The sequence below is a fragment of the Leptidea sinapis genome, chromosome 28, assembly GCF_905404315.1.
Source record: "Leptidea sinapis chromosome 28, ilLepSina1.1, whole genome shotgun sequence".
Lineage (NCBI taxonomy): Eukaryota > Metazoa > Arthropoda > Insecta > Lepidoptera > Pieridae > Leptidea > Leptidea sinapis.
The window spans coordinates 10,312,643-10,337,024 of record NC_066292.1 but is presented as its reverse complement, the minus strand read 5'-3'; the positions used below and the strand labels follow the sequence as shown (position 1 = coordinate 10,337,024).

Below are 24,382 nucleotides of genomic sequence, written 5' to 3'. Positions count from 1 at the left end.
AGTCCTTTATTATTATAACTAGCTGACCTGGAAAACATAGTTTTGCCATAATATATGTATACCTTCCTTGAGCTTCAACAAATCTATTACAAAAGATTTCATTGAGATCGGTCAAATAGTAAAGGAGTTATTAGGGAACATACAAAACATACATTCTCTTTTATATATACTATATAGATAGATTAATATTCTTAACATTTCCAGCCAGTGCATTACACCATGCCAGAAGCGGAATGTGTGGTTCCCAACATAACAGTGGAAGTGCCAAATACAATAACTCAAATTCCAACCTATGCACCATATCCTGAGCCTGTGTATGACCAAGAACATGCAGTACCACCACCAATAGTGAGTTTATAGATTTAAGCAACTGGATTTGCAGGCCACATTTGCTCAGATTGATAAAGATTTCTGCCTATCCAATGCTAGAAACAGTAATTAATAAACTAACACAAATTAAATTTTTTATATGGCTTAGACTACAAAAATCAAGATTGATTGACACTTTGACTGCTGGCGATGGGAACAGTAGACTATGCTGCTTAAGTGCACATCCACAAATTATTCTTTCTATGCAGTATGATATAGTTAGAATTATATAGATAGAGTGTATAATATTTATTTTGGGAATAATATTCATCAGTAAAAGACTTTCCTAATTTTCATGAGCTTTGTCCGCCTAGTGATCTATAGCTTGTAAAGTTATAATCTATTCCATTTCAGCCGCTGACCCCAATAGACTCTCCACAAATTGTGCCATCAGAGATAGCCCCAGCATCAAGTGAGTAATTTTTATTAAATATTACAATTATGTAACTTACATAAGTTACAGAAGCACTTGTCCGTAAATAATTTTAATTCGAGTTTTGTAAGCAGTCAAGTAGTACATAAGACACATGGATGTAAACTAGACCCCAATCTCCTATTAAAAGGATCGTCAAAAATGTCTTGAGTGAAAAATTTACACATTCATTCAAATTAACACCTTATTTTGCACAGTAATGTTCAAAATGTATTTTGTTTTAGAATTGAATTTTAATTATTTAGCAAAATGATTAAAATTTATTAGTTGCACAATTGTGTTAATTTAAAGGGTTAGTTACCTGAAATATGACAGTGCATCCTTTTTAAATTTGGATATACTGTTATTTGGAGTCACTTCAAAACTACTAATTATTTCTTGCACTATAACTATATAATTTGTGGTATAGGTACGGTATTATGCAATGAAAATGAGTTTAAAGTTAGTGTCTTAAGCCTATATAGATACTATCGCCGGAAAAGGAAGTTAAGAAATTATTGGTTTCATACTTCATTCGATCAATATGAAAAGAGAACACTGGAGCATTCTACACTTTTTTCCAGACCTACTAAGTCATGAAGGTTTTTCACATACTTTAGGATGTCAGTTGCCCCTTTAAACCAATTACATCACAGTTTGAAAAATCATTTACAGGGTTTCTACATACATCTACTTATATCCCCATTTTACAATTTTCGCATAAATTATGACGACACGAGGTACATACTGCCTCTCTGTGTAGTGTCAAAAAAGATAAACTGCTACTGAATAATGTGTGGATTGATTTCAGATGCAGAGTGTGGCAGGGAGAGGTTTATTTCGGAGAGACCAGTGGGTGCCCAGCGAACACCTCAAGTCAGGAACATACCAGATTCACTTGGTGAGATTCATCAGTTTTTATTAATAGGCATAGTTCTTTATTAACGATTAAATTAAATAAAGTACCTTTTAATTTAAACTCATGTTAATACCAGTGGTAGATTATGGGTACTACAATGGAGCCTATTCCTGCCGTGAAGCTGTTTCTGTCTGAAGGGCGCTGTAGCTAGTGAAATTACTGGGCAAATGAGATTGAACATCTTATGTCTCAAGGTGACAAGTGCAGTGTAGTGCCACTCAAAATTTTTGGGTTTTTCAAGAATTCTAATTGGCACTGCATTGTAATGATTATGTATTTCTTTACAATACTTCGTCCCGGATTTTTAGGTCGAGACAGTTTTTGTTATCCCATTTACTACCATAGAAATCTAAATAAAAAGTTATTAGAAGTGACATGGCCATATTAAACATGCCATCTCCTAGGTTACTTATAGTCAATACAAGACACAGAGTTCAGTAAAATATTAGTTGGAGACTTAGTCTACTTTTATTATATCCCATTATCATTCCAATTTTCCAAGTATAAAATTAAGATTGATAAAGCAATTTTTATACCCTTAATGGAATATTATTTCAAAAATGTTTAGTTAAATGTCTATAATGTGAAAAAAAGTTTCACTTTTACCGTGGTTTCATAAAACCACATAATCCTTTTTTTTTTATTTGATATGCCTCAGACCTAAGAACAACATCCTCAACGTCAGCGACAACGAGACTAAACATGTTATGTCTCAAGGTGTCGAGTGCAATAATTGTAGAGCCGCTCAGAATTTTTGGGTTTTTCAAGAATCCTGAGCGGCACTGCATTGTAATGAGCAGGGCGTATCAATTACCATCAGCTGAACGTCCTGTTCGTCTCGTCCCTTATTTTCATTAAAAAAAATATAAAGCACTACTAAGTAAGCCTTTTTGTTTTAGACAAAGTGTACGTACCTCGCGGTAATTTCGCACTGCGTGGGAGAAACTCATGGCGCAACCCACACTTTAGACAAAACCATCCGTACAAAAGGAATAATGTTCCTTTCAGAGTAAGTAATTTTTGAGAGATATATTATATTTGTCCTAACTTACCTATTTATAAGTACATTTTATTTAGACATTATAAAAATCGGAAAAATGCCAATGACTCGCGCTGTGAAATTTTATTTAAAATAAATTAAATATTATTTATGATGTAAAAACACTTTTATTTTGATTTTTAGGAAATTACTCATTTTGACAAAAAAATAAGGTACCTTCTTAACTTCAAAGATACAAACAATAAAAAGAACTATTAACGAGTGTAGCCTCCATTGGCTTTAATAACTGCTGCAATTCTTTGTGATATGCTTCATCATAAAATGAAGCCTTACTCCATTCTGTCCACATCACACAAAAATCTTATCCTTGCATTACGGTGCCCACGGAGTTCTTTAGGACCCCTAGCTGGTCTTCGTTTGTGTATATCAACTTCTAGAAAACTGAAAATTTATTGAAGTAGGCGCGTTACTTTGCGGAAATCCATAATTATTATTCAAATGTTTTGAGTTTTCTTTAGTGTTAATTCCGCCAATATATTTTGTCTTTAAACAATTCCGACACGTGTTTCGCCTCTACACGAGGCATCCTCAGGAGACTCGTGCCAGAGTTTGGCGAATTCGGAATTAACACTAAAGAAAACTCAAAACATTTGAATTCTAGAAAACTGTTCATGACAGTCTATAAGCTAACGAACTCATTTCTAATATCTTCAAGATTGTGTTGGGACCATCGATAACTGGGGCTCATTGCATCGATTGCTTCCTGATCCCGGTCTTATTTTCAAAGAACCGGTTTCTTATAGCTTAGTCTATCTCATCTAAACAGTGCAATAACTAGCACCTAACCGTTCCGACACATAACATTGAGTACAGCCTTCTTAAAGAAGAGTCACTATATTACCAGCGATAATTATCTTGTCTGCCCTATAACGGTTTAAAATTTATCACGAAAAACCAATTCAAACAATTTTACATCAGCATCAAATCATTAAAATTTTATTTTACTTTCCAGTACTTTTTAATACGTAGACAATTGTTTCTAATTAATTGAATGCACATGAAACCTCTTTTGTTTAAGTTTTGCAAAGTAGAAGAGTTTGGTGCCCTTTTTTTGGGAATTGAGTTCATTTTTGCCAAAACGTATATATATAGCAAAATACAAGCTTTTGGGGTTGTTTCGTGTGCTCTTTCTTAAACCCAGATTATCCCATTAAAACATTCAACGACCTTACTAACTGATTCATATAATAAAGTTTCTACAATGTCTCTTATTATGATGTAGAGATGATCGTCGTCGCACTCGCGAAGGTACACACACTCTAATAAACTTGACACCTAAAACAATGTATTCGGATCTTGGCAGATGGACTCCGTTATATATAAAATTTGGATTAAAGTAGTTTTTAATCCGTGTGGATAACTAGATTCTATATCAATTTTGGTACAAAAGAACATTATTTATCTATTTACCCCGACTGAAAAAGACTGCTAATTGAAAAAGGACCATTGGTATCAAATATTTTGTTCCGGAAAAAAGCTTCTCATATAGTGTTACTTCTATGTTATGGTATTTCTTCAAGCATTTTGTGGCAGTGCAAGTATTTTAACAAATAACTAGTTCAATTTGTTATTTTTTAAAGTGATAACCCTCACTTCTGGATTATTTACACAAATTAAATTAAAATTGAAGCCACAACCTGAGAGTTGAACAAGACCTACAAGTTTTATCAACGATACGTCACTCGAACGGTTGGCTCAGTGGAAAGAGCGCTTGCACGAAACGCAAGATCGCGGGTTCGAGTCCCGCATCGTTCATAAAGTTTGTTTTCAAATTTAATTTGTGTAAATTACTAGTTATGAACTTACACAGGTGGGGATTACTGATTGTATGTATTGTATTGTGAACAATTCAGGAAAGTACTCTTCTTAGGAACAGACGGTATATAATATGTATGTTAATTTATAGCATTTACTGTAGAGTATCTGCAATATTTTTAATATGTTTGTAATTTTCAGGGCAATTTTGCGCCGCGTCAGTCATTCCCTACCCCGCATATAGTGCGCCCCAACTTACCCCCAATGAGACCTGACATCCCAGAGTTGCAACCAGAAATACCCCAACAAATGCCTCCTCAATCGCAGGGCCGGCCCTTATCTGAAATCAGACCAGACTTCCAAAACTACAGACCACCTTTTCGACCAAATGTAGACGAAAGACCTAACTTCCGACCAAATATGGACGAAAGGCAAAACTTCCGGCCCAACATGGACGTTAGACCGAATTTCAATCAAAATTTCGAAAGACCTAATTTCCGTCCGTATAATAACAGACCATTTGGCCCTACGAGGGAGATAGTTCCCAATAATAATATTCCCCAAGTAATTATTCGTCAGCCAATGTTGCCTCATATGCCCGGGAAAGTGATTGAACCTGATGTTAGAATGCTACCACTTCAGTTGCCCCCGGCATTACCCGGAGGTATAACAGGCAAGAAAGTCTTGATAAATCCACATTTCAAGGGGAATTTTCAGCCTCCCGTTGAAGGTAAGATATGTTTTTATTAATTGTGAATAAAGTAGCATTTTTTTTTAAGTAAGTTGCCGTACGAACTGGGTCGGGTTTGATTGTCTGTGATGTTTATAACGTTTTAGTATTTTCAAATGCGAATGTATAGCCGCTAGTGACGAAAAGTCGGTGCATTATTGACGTGAGAATTGGCGTAAGTGATCACCTACCACAAAGTGGCAGGTGCACTAACGTACATATAACTAGTAGAGTATCTGTATGTTGCAATAGCTAGTCACTATATTTGGAGCGGCTCACGTGATCAGCCGTAAATATATAATTTGTTTTTCTTAACACATATTCCTTAGTTTATACTCTATGGTGAGTGGCCTTATTATTAAAGCTAAAAGTAATTGAACTTTAAAATTTGGAGGCAACTTAAAGTAATTAAATAAAAAATACACATAATTGACGTGATTTTCCAGATCGGTTCAAATTTTTACTTCATTTTAAGACTACCTTATATTCTGTATAATTTTATTGAAAATAGGAACCATACTTTTATGATGGGATTGTGAAAAAAGTTAGTAATAACAGTCTTAATGAGTCTTCAGCGGACTATTCCAAAAACGAAGTCCTATATGGCAGATGACAGTTTTCAATAAAATCTTGAATATAAATTAATATTATTAATAAAATTATATTGACTCGCTAGTGTCCATATATCCGACCGTAATTTTATTTCCATAAGATATGTCTTTAATGGGTTATTTTATGCATAGAAACATAAACCATTTTCTAAGAGAAAATAATTCTAAGGTACTTTTTATAGAATGTGCTTTCAACCGTGGAAAGTCCCGTCAATCTCGAGCTGGCTGTTTTGGAGATTATCTGTTACAAACGAAAAAATAGGTTAATTAAGTAAAAAGCTGTTATTTTGTTATATATAAGTTTTTTTAAATAGTGATTTATTTTCGTGAAATATATTTTAAAATTCTTCTGAAATCAATGACGAACTTATTAATTTGAGTTCTAAGACATGTCATATTGGAATTCGTATTTGGAATTATTTATAGTTCTATAGTAACTAAGTAAACGTTAAGTATAGAAACCTCATATAATTATGAATGTTTAAGTAAAAATAAAAACTAACCAGGACTGCCCACGTACATTCCAACGCGAATACAAAAGTCGCCACCGCCGCCCGCGCTGAGCCCTACACTGGAAATGAAATTTGGTAAATCGTAGTTAAAATTATGCACGCTATTTAGCTAACTCACATATTATTCTGCTTGGTGTTGTTAGTTTGACGCTATTTGTGTTAAATATTGCTAATATTATCGCTAAAACCCGTCCCTTCGAAAACGTTTTAGAGCGGTGTTGTGTATGCTGCGTACTCGCTCATACTTAGGAGTCTTATCGAAATAGGGCTGTCAAGTATTATCGATATTCAATTTATGTTTAAATTAAAAAAGACTTTATTCCTTAAGGAATTAATTGTTATTCACATTAGATAAAAACAATTTTCCTAGTTAAATGTGGATTGCAGGCATTGGGTTAAATCTGTGATTCTTCCTAGTACTCGAATTAAAAATTAAATCTCGATCGGCTTAATAACAAATTTTGGATCCCTTTCCTATTATGTGTGTGTGTACACGGTTTTAAGTATTGCATTTTTTTTTTCAGCAATAATATAAGCTGTAACACAAATAACTGTATTTAGTCAATTTTATTTGAATTACGCGTGAAAACACTCGTCTCATGGTGGCCGATTATGACGTCACATCTAAGAAATCAATGATAGCGCGTAATATATCAACCAAATATCAAGCGGTGATAATTATTGAGCTATGACGTCATCCGTGTTTCAGTAAACATGGCCGATTGTCGTATTTTATTTTTTTATTTATAATATTTATATTAAAACTGGGTCATTTTTAGAATTTTTTATGTATGTTTTCTTGAAACATTTATTCTCACTATTCTTTGATTCTTTAATACTGTCATCATGCTTATTTATTAAGGGTATGCAATATACATTCAAAATATATTTAAAGTGGTATAGGGGTGTCTACAGTAACCTATTTAAACGCTGCTTAATATTTGTTTGAAATTGTGATAGTATAAATATCTTGTGAATGTAAGTCTGCGCAAACGTCTATTTTACTGTTTATTTCTATCAAAAAGAGATATTTTTTATCGTATATTGACTCTTGCAATATTTTGACTAATATAGGTAAACAAATATAAAATAGACTCCTCCGCAGACACATAATTGTGTACATTTTTTTTTATTAGGCTTTTACCGATGTTAGGGGTGGGAGTTCACCTGATATCAAGTGTTAATAACGTTTCCACGTTAACGCCCAACGTTAGTCTGTTAATAATTTGTAAACCTACTTTTTCTTTAAATCCAAGTTTAAAAACTGGTAGTGGTAAAATATAGTACTTTTTTATTTGTTCAACTAACTTACGAGGGCGGGTCAATGAGTCCGTGACTTTTTTAATGAAACACATGTTTGTAGATAAAAAGTTATTTTATTTTTCAACATAGTCTCCTTTGATTTCTATACACTTAGTCCAACGTTTCTCCAATTTTTTTATCCCTTCCGAAAAATATGATTTGTCGAGGTCAGATGTTTGTGAGATGATTTCTTCGTTTTGGAGTCAAATCTCTTTCCGCTGAGGCATTTCTTCAAGTTTGGGAACAAGAAATAGTCACTCGGGGCTTAATCTGGAGAACAGGGCGATGAGGGAGCAATTCGTAGCCCAATTCGTGGATTTTAGCCATGGAAACTGCACATGTGTAGGGTGTTCATTGTCCTGGTGGCCAAATGTGGTCGTTTTTATTTGTAATTCATCATTGAATCGACTCAATAAGTTGGCATAATATTCGCCATTTATTGTTTTCCCCTTTTGAAGGTAGGCAATGTGAATTATACCGCGTGCATCCCAAAAAACGATCGCCATGACTTTATTGGCCTACAAACCCACCTTTGCCTTCTTTGCCACCGATTCACCTCGAGAAACTCACTGTTTTGACTGCTATTTTGCCTCAGGTGTGTTGTGGTGGATCCACGCGTCGTCCACTGTTACGAAACGGCGCAAAAACTCGTCCGTATTGCGGTTGAACAACGCCAAATATTCCTGCGAAATTGTCACACCGTTTGTGGTCGCTTGTAAGCAAGCGTGGCAAACATCTTGCGGAAAGCTTTCTCATACCCAAATGATCATTCAAAATTGAAACCACTGAGCCATGTGAGATGCTTATGGCTTCCACAATCTCTCTCACTTTTAATCTCCGATCGGCTGAAACCATATCGTGATTTTTTTTCAATTGTTTCGGATGTAGAGACCTCCACTGGGCGTTCAGAACGTTCGGCATCTTCCGTGCTTGTTCGGCCACATCGAAATTTAGTAAACCATTTCTTTACCATGGAAAGGGATGGTGCAGAGTCCCCATGTTATTTATCAAGCTGAGCCTTGCTTTGAGTGATAGTTTTTTTCCGCAAAAAATAATGTTTAATGAGCACACGAAATTCACTTATATCCATTTTCTTATCAAAACGCTCGGTAGTCTGCTATCAACGGCTGCCAAAAACAAACTAAATGACGCAGCTTGTTTAAATTTTGACAGGAGTCAACTGACAGTTGGCTGTTGACAGGGGCAATGTTGCCATTTCAATTAAAAGACGGGAAATTCATAAAGTCATGGACTTATTGACACGCCCTCGTAATGATATATCATCAAACTTAAAAATATTTTTTTAATCAATTTCATTATTAGTATGGGCGATCTGCGTTAATTGTTAGCAGTCTCTATATTTAATTTGTATAATTTTATATTAATAATATATATGTACTATCATTTATAGGACCTATAAAGGACATAGACTCGGCCGCTGAGAGGTTTATAGCGGAACAAAGAAACGCGCTAGCTCGCGCCGCTCAACGAAACGCGCGACGATCTCCGCAAAGGTAACTTGTTGTGCGCATGTTTAAAAAATTTGTAAAATTCATGAAAAGTCGAATAAAAATTTTAAAACAGACATTTATAACGGCCATACGCTGCCGAAGAATTTACAAGCAGACTTTAGTTTTTTTGTTTATTAATTATTTATAAAGGCTATCCCGTAGAACACTTTTGTCTTCAATAGGATAATATAAAAAATGCACATTGTAATATTATTGTTACTAGAATAGATTTGGTCGCATGCGAGAAGAACGAATATATTATTGCTGTAACCGTTTTTGATTGACAAGTCGTAAACTGTCAGCAACGCTAGGAAGTACCTCTTTCGTATGTTGAATATTTAAAGAATCACATCAAAATTTTTCATGCAATATCGGATTGTCAGTTCCTAGAGGCAGTATATTCATAGTCTATGGTAACTCCCGTCTGTCCACGAGTTTTCGACATGAATCCAATTCTATTTCCGCTATTTTATGTACTTGGAATTTTGCAGATATATAGAGAACACGACGATAAAGATTGAGAATGAGTTGGCGCGCAACAAGAGAAGCGATGATGACGAACTTCTGCGAAAACAGGAGGAGTTCATCAACGCTAACCGCGAGGGACTCAGGAGACGGTGAGTGATATATATAATTATATATTTAATACTTCACAAAATCCACAGAACTTAAGTTAGGCTATAATAATAGGTACTATTCTAGAACTACTACTATCTACTCCTTATAATGGATTTACAAAATATATGCGTGTGTGTGTGTTTGTATGTGTGTTTGTGAATTACTTTTAATTTATAACTTCCCTTACATTTTATAAGCATTACTTATAAAGCAGTCTTTACTGTTATTAAAAAGTTCAGAACTGTTCAATCTTAATATATATAAATCTTGTGTCACAATGTTTGTCCTCAATGGACTCCTAAACTAATGAACGGATTTCAATGGGGATTACTTCATGGAGTGCAGTTTAGTCCAACTTAAGAGATAGGATAGTTTTTATTTCGATTTGGGACCCATAATTATTTTTATTTCCAATATTTGTTTTGTTTGGACATATTTTCTGTGAGAGTATTTTTGACGCGCGGTTTGACAGTTCTGCTGTGAAACAATTTCATTATAACAACAAGGAGCATATTATTATGTTACAATGAAAAATTATTGACAAATTCATCAAAAACGGTATTTTATTTATTATGTACAGAACAACGTCTGTCTGGTCAGCTAGTTGTTTATTATAGTTGCATAGAGTGCGACAGACATATGGCAACGGCATACCGTGTAGTATGATGTTATAATGTTAGCACACAATACATTAAATAGCTGGCGATCGAGATGTTTTTAACTAAAAAATACCTGGTAAGGTGGACTTTCGTTGGCGGACAAGCGGCACTTCATTTATTGTTTGAGAACTTTTGGCTTTTATTACATACGTAATTACATTTTTAAGCGGGAATTTCTTCCTAGTTAGAGTGTGCCCGCACGCAAAAACTGGGAACGCAGAACTATATAGAGATTTTCTACGAGACTTCTTCATATACTTAAACTTTTTGTATTAGCTAGATCTATATCTGTGTTATGTGTAACAGAACTTTTAGCCACGATTTCACCCACTTTAAAATTTCGGATTGAATTGAAACTGCACACTTATCAAGGACCGATGATAAGTGTGAAAAGAAAGGCCGGAAACGCTCCTGTGATTCCTCTGGTGTTGCAAGAGATTGTGGGCGGCGGTGATCACTTAACAACAGGTGTCCTCCTATTCCATAAAAATAATGCAATTTTTTAAAGAGTTTGTTCCACTTTTATTAGCTTTGATATGTAAGATTGTTTGTTTGTATGTAGCGGAAACATTGAACGTCACTTTCCACCTAAATTCCTTAATTAATTTGAAACTGCACACTAGGTTAGGACTGATGTCAATTTGATAACTTATTAAGTCTGCTTCATTATCTTACCAGGGTCTCCAGATATTTTTTATGTCCGATGCCCGGAAATATCTTTTGACAAAAACTATGGCGCGTGCTAACACATCGATTACTCGTTATTACGACATTACTATCGTTTTAAGACTAAAAAGGCAAATATAAATAATACTTAAAAATGTAAAAAACACGCTATTGTAGAAAACCTAACTGATATGCAGATACTTATTATCATTCAGCATAAACTACGAAATTGTGTGATTATGTAACAAAAAAAAGATTATTTGGTTGTAGTAAAGCGTGGAGAAAACTAACACCCGCAATTTTTTTAAGTCTGTCAAATGTTAGACTCTGGTCGAAGCGCACATTAGTAATTTTGTCTTCATCAACAGGAGGTACAACGCCAGAACGCAGCCATAGGAAATTACTCGCGTGTATATTACAATGCTGTTTTTAAATCTGTCATTGCAATACATACTGCATACATGAATTTTGCGTACTGATCATTGAGTTTGTATCGAAGTCGCCAAAACTTGTACGTGGGGCACTCATAAGTTTTGAGAAACTAGAAAATCAACTTATATGGATAAAATAATTTTATTAAATCTTTTCAGTCAATAAAAATTATACCTGCGATTCTCAATCGCTTCACTTTGATTGGCGTTGGTGCGTTTTGAAACAGCCAAACTATTGACTGACGCTTTACTTGGGGATCGTATCGATAAATCCAGGATTCGTCACCTGTCACAATGTCGTAAACGCACCTAGACAAGTCTGCTTCAAATTTATTGATCATGTCGCGGCACCCCAGCGCGAAACTATCCTACTCACGCGAAGGTGCTGGTGTAGAATCTTATAAACCCTTCCCGATCCAATCTCGCAAATCCATTTTTCAATGAGACACGATAATTTAATTTAGCTCTCAGAAATTGTGGTGGGATATTTGAAATTCGATATATTCTATTGTGTATATTGTATGGTATTATATTTATGTAAATAATCACATATTAAAAAAATACCATTAGCCAGGGTTTCCATGATTAATAATGACTTTTTCGCAAAACTTTCTGAGTGGCCTGTTAGGATAATAAAGTGTGTACTTTTATTATCATACGAGCAATCAAATGGCTTGTATTAAATGTGTATGGATGTATGTTTTCAGTATGCGGTCGCCATCACCGGAGCGAAGACGGTCCGGTTCTCAGTCTCCGGTTCGTCCAGTGAGACGCACCCGCACGCGGTCACGGTCGCCCGACCGCAGGCCACGCCCACCTGCCTTCGACGACGAGGTATTTATACCTGTATTCTACTACTAGTTTATGACTGCTTACACTATATGCGATCCCTAGCTAAAGATTATTTAGAATCCAGATTTCATGACATGTCAGTTTAATCTGAATCTGCACTTCAATATTTCATTATTAATTATTATTACAACATTTCTTCTTGTATGTAATATACAATGTACGAGGGGAGGTCAAAAAGTTCGCGGAATGACTGGGAAAAAAGATGAAATGATACATTATGTTATTTTTCCTTTTCAATATATTCCCCCTTAACACGAATACATTTTTGGGATCTGGCATATAACTTATTAATACCGTCGAAAAAATAGGTTTTGTCTTGGGCGTCAAAATACGCCGAAATCGCCGACTTGACTTCATCATCGTCTCTAAATTTTTTTCCACGCAGCTCTTTCTTCATCTTTGGGAATAAATAAAAATCGCTAGGGGCCAGGTCTGGACTGTAGGGTGGATGGCGTAGTTGTTCAAAACCGCATCGATGAATGGCAGCCGTCGCAACATGACTCGTGTGAACGGGCGCGTTGTCGTGCAAAAGGAGTACACCTTTTGTCAGTTTTCCTCTTCTTTTTTCTTTAATAGCTTCTTTTAATCGGTCCAATAGGGAAGCGTAGTACTCTCCCGTTATAGAAACACCACGTTCTTTATAATCGATCAAAAGAATACCTTCAGTATCCCAAAAAATAGTCGCCATGATCTTTCCGGCCGATTGCGACACTTTAAATTTTTTTGGGGGTGGTGTGCCTTTTTTGTGCCACTGCATCGACTCCTGCTTTGACTCAGGCTCATAGTGGTGAACCCAAGTTTCATCACCGGTTACAATTCGGGCCATAATTTCTTCCCTAACTTCTCCACAGCGGTCCAAATACTCGCGGGAACAGTTGACGCGCTCACGTTTTTGCAGCGGCGTGAGCATTCTCGGGACCCACCTTGAACACACTTTACTCATGCCAAGATGTTGATGAAGAATATTTAAAATTGTGGTTTCTGATACTCCAACTGATGCTGCAAGTTGTTTCTTCTTCAACCTTCCGTCTTCCAATACAAGTTTTTCAACTTTTTCAATGATTTCCGGCGTAGTGGCCTCAATGGGCCGTCCAGGTCGAGGATCATCTTCAATTGACTCCCTTCCTTGCTTGAAAAGGCCGTGCCATTTGTAAATCATGGTTTTACCAGGAGCAGAGTCTCCGTAAACAGCTAACATCTCTTGCAAAATAGTTTGAGGCGTTTTTCCTTGTTTGGTGAGGAACTTTACGACGGCGCGATGTTCAATTTTCTCCATAGTGGCTAGTTTGTTCCCGATTTACTTGTTCACTCGTTTGTAACTCGAAAGCTAATGACCCAATTAGGCTAGAAATTGGCATATATAGTAATTATGAGTTACTCAAGTAGCGGCTACCTGGAGGAGCGACCTCACCCCCGCCAACCCCGCCATTCCGCGAACTTTTTGACCGCCCCTCGTATATGTCATAAGTAACAATTAGGCACTTTTAATGTATTTATTCCCCTGGATAGCTCATTAGAAAACCCTGTGCCGAGCCAACCAGCCCTGTACTTTCCCCGTGGCGTAAAAAGAATAGGGGAGTCCCAGGCCCAAGGGTGTCGTAAGAGGCGACTAAGGGCTTTTTCGATGTGGGAGAGTCACGCTGCGGTCTTATGACGTCAGCACAATCGGGCCAGACTCGTCCGGGTTAATTACGATACTCGCACAGAATACCGGCGTGGAGTAGCGGCCTAGTGTTGCGTTTCGCATAGGTTAGTGTCGACGACCGGAGGCCAGCCCTTGTCCATCCGATACAAAAAAAAATGAGAGAGTTCGGATCCGGCAAACTACATGCCTATAGCTATTACCTCCCTGCTCTCCAAAATCATGGAGACTATAATTACCCGCCAGCTCTTGGAATACCTAGAGGGTCACCAGTTGATCAACGACCGACAGTATGGCTTTCGCCATGGTCGGTCGGAAGGTGATCTTCTGGTATACCTCACACATAGATGGGTGGCGGCTATTGAAAGCAAGGGGGAAGGCCTGGTAGTTAGCCTGATATAGCAAAGGCTTTTGATCGTATATGGCACAAGGCGATCCTCTCAAAACTTCCATCGTTTGAGCTTCCCGATAGCTTATGCAAGTGGACCTCCAGCTTCCTCACTGGGCGCAGCATACAGGTCGTTGTTGACGGTTATTGCTCGAACCCGAAGCTCGTGAATGCTGAATGCGAAGACGACAGCACGGGCGATGCCATATACACGGGCCATGCAGGTCTCTCTAGAGAAATCGTCGACCAGTGCCGGGAGAAACATGTGTCTTCTACCGAGTCCTCTCTTGAGAAGGTCGCGGAATGGGGAAAATTTAACCTTGTCCAATTTTACCCCCAGAAGACTCAAGTTTGTGCGTTTACCTCTTAAAAAACCCCATTTGTCGTATCACCGCTCTTCGACAACACTTCCCTTACAGCCTCGCTTAGTATAGGAATTCTGGGTCTCGATATCTCGAGCGATTGCCAATTCCGCGGCCATCTGAAGAGCACAACCAAATTTGCTTCGAAGAAACTGGGTGTCATAAATAGAGCACGGATTTACTTCAAGCCGGCCGACACTCTAGCGCTGTACAAAGCGCAGGTCCGGCTCCATATGGAGTATTGCTGTCATCTCTGGTCTGGCGCACCCCAGTATCAGCTCGATCCATTTGTCCGCGTGCAACGCAGAGCAGCTCGAATTGTAGAGGACCCAGTGCTCTGTGAACGGCTGGATCACTTGGCGTTGCGTGGAGACATCGCTTCATTGTGTGTCCTCTACCGCATTTATCATGGGGAGTGTTTCGAAGTGCATTTTCACCCAATTCCTGCCGCCGAATTCCACCTTCGCAGAACAGGCCACAAGTTAGGATATCATCCCCACCATCTTAGCGCCGCTTCTTCTCTCTCAGAGCGCCATTTGTTTCCGAAGCGGTAGTAGTATCTAGTAGTATAAGAAATGACATCAAAAAGAATTCTAAAGGAATCAATTTTGAGAAAATAAATGCCTTTTATGCCTTTTTATGCCTTTATCTGGATGTGTGGCGGTCCTCCACAGTGCGGTTTTCAAGGAGCTTTCTTTCACGTACTATAAAGCTGTGGAATGAACTTCCTTTTGCGGTATTTTCGGGACGATACGATATTGGTACCTTCAAAAAAGCGCGTACACCTTCCTTTAAGGCCGGCAACGCTCCTGTAATTCCTCTGGTGTTGCAAGAAAATGTGGGCGGCGGTGATCACTTAACACCAGGTGACCCGTACGCTCGTTTGTCCTCCTTTTCCATAAAAAAAAAACTAGTGATTACCGGCTGCTATGTAACTTAATTAAATGTTAATAGTGAATGTAATAAACAATATTTGTCTAACTTTAAAATATACCTTCCTTATAATATGTCAATCTCGATATCCAAATCCATAAATTTAATATAGAAAAAGCTCACCTGTCACATTTATACAAATACATAACCAAAAATGATAATGTCATCCCATCATCAGTGGGAGGCTCCTTTGCACAGTAGCCGTCTAGATTATGCGTACCACAACGGCGCCTATTTCTGCCGTGAAGCAGTATTGTGTAAACATTAGTGAGTTTCGGTCTCAAGCGTGCCATAGCTAGTGAAATTACTGGGCAAACGAGACTTAACATCTTATATCTCAAGGTGACGAGCGCAATTGTAGTGCCGCTCAGAATTTTTGGGCTTTTTAGAAATCCTGAGTGGCACTGCGTTGTAATGGGCAGGGCGTCTCAATTACCATCAGCTGAACGTCATGCTCGTCTCGTCCCTTATTAAAAAAAGGTTCGATTGACAAAAAAGATCAAATTCAAATTCAAAATAGGATTTAAAATCACATATTGAACGTCAAAAACTACCACCCATTCAAAAGAGACTGCCTCAGACCTGAGAAGAATGGGCACAAAGATGGTATTAATATCGGCCGCACTGCCCCATAACAACAATTTACCATAAGACATAATACTATGAAAATAACTAATGTATACTAATCTCGCCGTATCTATGTCAGTTAACCGTCTAATTTTCTTAACCGCATATGCTGCAGAAGTAAGCCTATTCGCCAATCCTTCAATATGGGGGCCCCACTGCAATTTGGAATCAAGAGTAATGCCAAGAAATACAGCAGATTCCACTGGTTTTACCACCTCTCCATTTAATAAAATATTCGCATCTACATTTTTGACATTTGGCGCGGTGAATTTAATATATTTGGTTTTATGACTATTTAACAATAGGTTATTAACGCTAAACCAGTACACGATGTCAGATAGAGCATTGTTTACTTTGTCATATAAAACTTGGCTTCGTTTCACCGATCACCAAAACATACCATGACTCGATTATTGAAATTCCAAAAACAGGAAATTGATGTTGATGAAAATATTAATTTTGGATCACCCATTTAGGATTGCAATTCAATATGGAAATAGACCGGTATAATACTTTACCAAAGTCTAACTTAAGAATCGTTTAGGTGAAAAAACGACGCATATGAAATACTTTAGTGAAGAATGTTTAAAACTTTTATAGCTTGAATTTTGCTTTGCTCTCGGAATAACGCCCTGGACCGGTACACCTCAGTATCGACCTGTCGCGAATTCAGTACACTATGAATGTCTCGATCACTTGGCGTTGCTTAGACACCCAAGAGAAAATATCAGTGCTATTTTCAAGGGACTTACATACATCTTTGCATGGCATTACCTGAATACATACTGTCACTCAAAAGGCCGAAAACACTCCTGTCATTGCTCTTTTGTTGCAGCATAGTGGGGGCGGTGGTGATCACTTAATCAGTGGAGGATCCTAATATTTGTTAATCCCCTATTTGTAAAGAAATTATAGTTATAGTTGTCATAGTCAACATGATTGATAGTATTTTGTATACGTTTTTTCTTTTACCAGTGATTGCACTGTAATACATCTTGTATTACAAGAAATATATAGTTAAACTAGTGGGCCCGACAGATGTTGTCCTGTACACGTCTTAAATTTGAAAAATCGGTTCAGGAGTTCAGTTACAACAGACGCACAAAAGAAATATGTATATTAAGATTCATGACGATGCGTTCCTCTCTGCCACTTCCCCTAACTCCCTGGACACACAAAGTCCTATACGCTTGTGTGTCCAGGAGGAGTATATAGGCGCTCTTACAAACGGCGTAATTTTCCACCGCGAAGCATTTGACGAGCGCAATCGTGATACCGTTTTTAAGGTCTTCAAGAACCATCAGCGATAGTTAGTATCTTCAGATTTTACCATAGTAAAATAATTTGTTTTTATTTTAAGGAGAGTGAATATCGCCGTCGTGTCCGCGAGCAGGAGCAACTGCGAGAAAGAGTGCTGCGAGCCAAGGAAGTTAGGAGGAGGAGGCAGAACGTGACCGCGGTGCAGACACAGTTGAGGGACAGGTGAGTGAGTGAGACAGTAAGAGGATGGACGGGAGAAAGAGTGACCGTTGAATTTATTCGAGGGCCTAAGAATAGTATAAGAATTGGATATGAGATTTATATTATTATTAACCGCCTGTCTTATCCAAACTTAGAAAATATCTTACATATTTTTTTCGACAGAGAGCCAGAACAGCAAGAGAAAGAAAGGCTTAGGGTGGAACCAAGATTAGAGCCAAATAAGGAAAACCCATCTAGTACAAAGGAAGAAGACACAAAACCAGACACAACTAGAAAGTCGCCAGAGAGGGAGGGAGATGTAAAGAGTCTGAAGTTAGAGAAAAGAGTGGAGAAAGAAATATCTCCGCAGTTAGAGGAAGAAGTTAACTCTACTTGCGGTAAGAAGCATATTATTTTACATACCTTATTAATTTAAGTTTATTTCTTTAAATTCACTACATATCTTATTACTCGTCAGAGACGCGGGTACAAATCCCGCATTACACATAAATTTGGTACACATTATATTTGTGTATCCCAGAAGTGGGAGAAATCACTTAACAATAACATTTTTTATTATAATAATAAATGTTGATTACACTCACTTACTCACTAATTGCTGATCAGCAACTGTTTGTTCACCTTAGCCCATTAAATTGTTAATAAAAAGCCGTCAATTAGTTTAATTTTTACTTGGAGTACCTATGTAGATGGCACTCATAAAACAAATAAAAGAAGAAAAAATAACATAAAAATCAATTATATTTAAAAACTGATTAAGTCAGAAACAAGCAATTCTCACCCGCGGAATATTGACACCCAAGCCGACGGCGAGGGTGACAATCGCGGGTGGCAATGTCCAACTTATCTCACTTGGTCCGTATACGATTTTTTTCCCCCCACCTGGATGATACGCTGACTTTTCTCCCTCATACCAGGGATTAAAAGTGGTCTTTTCATTGAGGTGGAAAAAAATTTCTTTAATTAAAATAAAATTTAAAGATTCGCCTCGCTATGAACTCGTAAAACTAACTCTGGCGTTCCGTGCCAGTGCTCTCCCAACTGAGCTGACCGTTCGAGTGACGTATCGTCATAAAATCTTGTATGCTTTGTTGAACTCTCAGGTTTTGGCTTCATCTACAGGATCTACTTTACAGTTGATAACCTGCTCAACCCCAATATTTGCATGTTAGGAAATTGACTTGAGATGTCGCTCTTGTAAATCTAAACAATTTGTTATGTTTGAAGTGAGGTTATCAAAACAACAAATTGTAATAAATTATATTTTTCCTATTTCGCAAATTGTGTCAGTGTTTGCATTATAATATTATAATCAGTTGTGTGGTCCCAGAGGCGCTGACGCCGCCTCCCCCGGGCCGCAGTGACACGCCCCCGCTGCCGCCCGCGGCGCGGGACAGTGACGACGACCTGGACCTCATCCTGGGAGACATCGATGGCATCCTGTCTGACGACGAAGACACGGGCCGCTTCAAATCCAGCACCGACAAGTTAGTACTGCCACAGACATAACACAGAATAAAGAGGAATAGGTACTTTAGCGGGGGCTAATAAGAATAAAGTACAAGTTCGCTATTGTTTAACCGTAGAAATAGGTTTAGTGACAATACTTCCCCAGGCGAACTTGTACTCAGGGGCGTGAATAGATTTTCTAGCAAGGTAGGCACTGTGGATCTAACTAGTGGTATTTGAGCTTTGGAATAAGCAAAGACTGCTTACAGTAGGTATTTAGAATCTAGCGTGAGAAAAGAATTTATGCTAGGGTGTTCAATTGAAGTTTGGTAATAAAATATTAACGGAATTAAATTAAATTCATATGTTCCATAACGAGGTAGGCACTGCCTAATTGCCTATATGATATGCACGCCCCTGCTTGTACTCATATTAAACTGCAGTAAAATTTATGGTTATTTTGTTTGGTTTTGTATACTTATATCATTGTATAATGTTTCAGAAAAAGCATCAAAGAAACAAGTGGTAACAGCGCTAAAGTACCGCAGCTGGATCTTCGTACGAAGCTGCCTCCGAAACATCAGGAGAAACCAAAAACTACCTCCAGACAGAAGATCACCTTCAATAATAATGAAAACAAAAAGAAAGGTAGGTGGTTATTATATCAGCTATCCATCCGAAAGTATGAGGCTCAGTTGATGATAGGTGATCACCCATACGGATTGCATCATTAGTTATCAACTAGTCTCTTGACTGGGCTATTGTGCGTGTTCAATTTGTATTCATACACCAACCAATAAATGCGTCTCCAGAGAGATAGCAAACTTTTCAGACAGTTGGCTCTTAATAAATTCATATTCTCAATGCACAAAATATCGTAATCAGTCTCTACTGGCTACGGCAGCGTTTACACTTTATAAGGCATATAGTTTTCAAAAAAAGGCAAAACTAAAAAAGCGTTATAAGGCTGCCGCCTTCCGTGAGCGATGCTGAAGATTTGAGAGATCAATTTCCGTTGTTCGATTAAGCTCCTGTACTATTCAAGCACATGTTGTGCACGTGTTCTAATATAAGTACGGAAAATTGAAGACCGCTTACCTAACCTATTATTTATTACAGATAAATCACCAATACGGAGAACCATAGTAACCAGTTCTACAAGAGTGGATGTTGAGGCAGAAAAACTTGAAAAGGTGAGCATTATCGAGTGATTATGTTATAGTGTAACAGTTTTCAATCTGCGAAAGGACATTAATGATCAATTCGAAGAACATTCGCATATTTACGTCCAAAATTGTCAGTTGATCTCATTTAATCATTTTGACCCCCTAAGATGTTTATAATACATAAAATACAGTTTGAAAAAATCGCTTTAAAAATATAAAATAATTTTTAGTGATTTAAATTTTGCTGAGAGAACTCTTCACATTCAGTAATTATTTTCTACTTTTGAAAGTACATTTTATTATTATTAATAATAGTATCAAAATAGTATGTGTATCAAATCTTGTTTTAATTGTTTATATCCACACTATGTAAATAAGAATTCGATATTTTTTTTAAATTAAATTTATTATTAACTTTAGCCTATTTCAATATTTTTGAGGTTAATTAATATTTTTAATAAGACAGGATTTAAAAAGTTAATATTTACTGGAAAATTCTATCAGTAATTCCTGATAAATTGAAGAAATGAATAAAGTGAAAAAGGTTATGTTACAATACGAAACAATTCTACCCCACTTAACTTTAACATAAAATACTACAATATAGTAAAACTTTGCTTAAAAGCGTTTGGTTGTTTGTTTTTTTTTTTAAATGAAATATAGTCATACGGCGCCTTTCATACCGAAACACAGTAATGCTTACACATTACTGCTTCACGGCAGAAATAGGTGCCTAGAAATAGATAATTAGCGCATGAGAAAAATAAACGGAATTTTTAAAAGTGGAACATGTCCTGAAGAGCTGATTGCCGTCAAATTACAGCATATAATCATATACTTACCACAATTTTAAATAATACCCACCATGTCTGGATATGTGGCGCTTGTCCAGAGTACAGTAATATCCAGTTAAACTCCTCTCTCCAGTTTGTCTTTTTGTACTTCAAAGTGGTGAATATTTTTGATCATTTTCCAATCTTCCAATCCACGAAAAAAGTGAAGTATAAAGTCATATTTCATTATTCGTTGTGGTCGGAAAATGGTCATTTGGACTCCTAAGGTTCAATGGCTGAAGTTTAGAAGGCAACAAAACCACTTTGAAAATGTTATATTGCATTATATATTATGTGTGTCTAGTTAGGTGAGAGAACTTAGGCGTTATATTTTGTGGTTTAAAGAATTTCTTCTATTTTTATATAAATATAATCTATTTTGATTTAATACTAATGTTTCTGTTTTATTTTCCACCAGGAGTTAAAAATGCAGACAGAATACAGAAGGCAAAGGATCATTTTTGATGCGAAAAAGGTATACAACCATGAAACTGTCACTGTTAAGAAGTGCCCATAATATCGTTTTGCCGCTTCAATACTTCAATTGGTAATTTTCACAGGCCCAGAAACAAGCAGAAGAAAATATACAAAAGTCAGCAAACCGACGCGTAATACTACAGCGTAAGGGGGCCGAGAAATCAGTTTTCGTGCGAATGGAATCCACTGACCCGACAAAGCCTCATCCGGGCATCTTTAGCCGGGCCTTCAAATCACTGGGCACATCCGAAGTGTCAAAGTCTGATAGACTGTCAAAGTCGGACGTCAAATCTGACAAGCACGAGCCCCAGGTGGAGTACGAAAGCGAGTCGGAAAGTGATGACTTACCGCAAGAGTTGGGTCTTGTCGCTTTCGTCACTAACCTGCCTCACGGCATTACCGATACTAGGCTTCGAACGTTGGCTGGCGATTCTGTGCAGGTAAAGTGTAATTGTGTATCGCGATCGCTTTGAATGTGGCCCTATTTACACAAATGGTCTTAAGTCGACAATAACTCGTGTGTTTTTAAAATTTAACGTTTTAGCGACGTGGTAGACCGATCTATTAAGAATGGCGCGGTCTACCACGTCTATATCTGTGAGGTCGTCAATAAAAACAAAGATGGCGAATTCAAAATGGACGCCATGCAAGTTAAATAAAAAAATTTGTGGTACAAACCATTTGAACGTACATTATATTATTATCTTTTGCCGTAGTAAACTCGTCGTGTGCGTTCATGAGTCGTAGTTGATTGGTTTTTTTCAACATAATGTCGTTCTCCCCGAGCATTAGGGTCTTACTCCCATTTTTCGAAAGTGCATTAATTCGACGCCGTGTTGCACTATTGTAAACTACTTATAATATATTTTCTTCCAGAACTGAACCCAATATATTATAAATTTAGAACATCTTTAATAGCAATTTAAACAATAACCTCTAATAAAAAGTGAATTAGAGGACAGTAATTAGATCGTATATTTATATTTATTTATTTATATGCAGTTCTTTGCGTAATTAAAAACTTTTGTACTTAATGCGTAATTATTTTTACAACACACGCGGAAAATAGTTCTTCCTTAATAGTAGATAAAGAAGTAAAGACCACTAATATTACACAGAGTCACTAAGTGTTTGACCGCAGACTAATGCTAACACAGGCTAATTTAAAGTACATATTATCATACTGCAGTAAATATACCTACATTGCATTAATTCAAATGACATGATAATTATTTTGAGACCACTAAACTCTTAGTATATGTGTGCCGTCTCCCTTTACGAACTGTCCTGATAATATTCAACAACAATGACGTTCAATAATATATGAACAATGAAAAATAAATAATAAAACCAACCGAAGTTGAGCTGTTGACAGATCTGTGTTTATAATTTACAGTAGCTGACCCGACAGACGTTGTTCTATACATAATAAATAATCATACTCATACGGTAACTGTTTTTTTTATAAATTTGTCGAATATATTTCAAAATATCAAGAATTACTTCGTAAAATATGCTCCCTGTTATTCCGTGCTTCAATAAACTCTCTCATAGAAAATATGTCCATACAAAACATATATTGAAAATAAAAATAAGTATGGGTCCCAAATCAAAATTAAAACTATCTTATCTCTCAAGATGCACAGACTAAACTGCACTCCATGAAGTTATCCCCATTAAAAGCCGTTCATTAGTTTAGGAGTTCATAATAATAATATGGCGGTTACCGTTTTGCTGAGTAAATTGAACAGATAAAAAAAAGTTAAAACATTGAAATCAACTATAATATTTTATGAATTATTTTATCATTATCTCACTGGCAATGTAAAACTGCCTTAGGCTGGGTCCACCTGTACCTAACGATGACGTAAAAAAGGTGGAGTGTAGAAGAGTGGAGCAAGAGAGAGACAGAGAAGGGAGACTTATCCTTATGCCTTTCGGTTGGCGTCGTTCTTCGGTTATTATTTTCTGTTTATTTCGTTTATTTCACTTGCCTATACATGTAGATATTATGTTACGTCGGGTACTGCTTTGAGGGGATACGAAAAAGTTCCTTTTTATAGATTAGTGGTTGAAAATCATTCTTTTTATTCGAAATATAACTAGTTATTCTGCTCTGTGTAGTTTCAGTATGGTTTGCATTAATTCCTGGTGAACTTTTGAGGAAAGATGGGGTCACATTCATAGCCGAGCGTTTCATTGATAATTTAGTGTATGCATTAGTATATATTTTTTATATTGGATATTAAGCCAAAATATCTCATTTTTAATTGTTACTTCGAGCCCACATTATGGCCCAATTTTCTCTTCAATGTAAATGTGTCCAAAACGAAAGCTTTTATCGTCTTTTCATACAACGTTGGTAACGTGGTACAAATGTATCTATATATATTAGAATGCGTCAGAATATTTTTTTTTTACGTACAGACAATACAGTTTTAGGATTGTAATCTAGAAGGCTTCTCAATACGTAGTCCGTGATCAAATGTGTTCTGTCATTGTCTTTCTAACTGGTCATAAAAGAGAGAAAATTACTTGATCATGGACTACGGACTAAAACGCCCTCACTTGTTCAAGGTTACATTTTTGCTACTTAAAACAATGTAATAGATGTGT

General features: G+C 36.8%; 1 protein-coding gene across 2 annotated transcripts in view; it reads left to right on the top strand.

The window, feature by feature from the left end:
• LOC126973177 (RNA-binding protein 33-like) overlaps window positions 1-24,382 on the top strand; it is a 32,457-nt gene that overhangs the window by 1,288 nt on the left and 6,787 nt on the right. Inside the window, exons 3-18 of one of the 2 annotated variants that reach the window (XM_050820389.1) lie at window positions 205-348; window positions 724-781; window positions 1,593-1,682; window positions 2,600-2,709; window positions 4,717-5,245; window positions 6,363-6,443; window positions 9,082-9,184; window positions 9,673-9,798; window positions 12,263-12,389; window positions 17,720-17,841; window positions 18,004-18,218; window positions 19,172-19,328; window positions 19,793-19,938; window positions 20,410-20,483; window positions 21,708-21,764; window positions 21,850-22,206. In XM_050820389.1, coding sequence (XP_050676346.1) covers window positions 205-348; window positions 724-781; window positions 1,593-1,682; window positions 2,600-2,709; window positions 4,717-5,245; window positions 6,363-6,443; window positions 9,082-9,184; window positions 9,673-9,798; window positions 12,263-12,389; window positions 17,720-17,841; window positions 18,004-18,218; window positions 19,172-19,328; window positions 19,793-19,938; window positions 20,410-20,483; window positions 21,708-21,764; window positions 21,850-22,206 — 2,496 coding nt within the window. The remainder of the gene's footprint in view (window positions 1-204; window positions 349-723; window positions 782-1,592; window positions 1,683-2,599; window positions 2,710-4,716; window positions 5,246-6,362; window positions 6,444-9,081; window positions 9,185-9,672; window positions 9,799-12,262; window positions 12,390-17,719; window positions 17,842-18,003; window positions 18,219-19,171; window positions 19,329-19,792; window positions 19,939-20,409; window positions 20,484-21,707; window positions 21,765-21,849; window positions 22,207-24,382) is intronic. The other variant, XM_050820390.1, reaches the window with a different exon arrangement.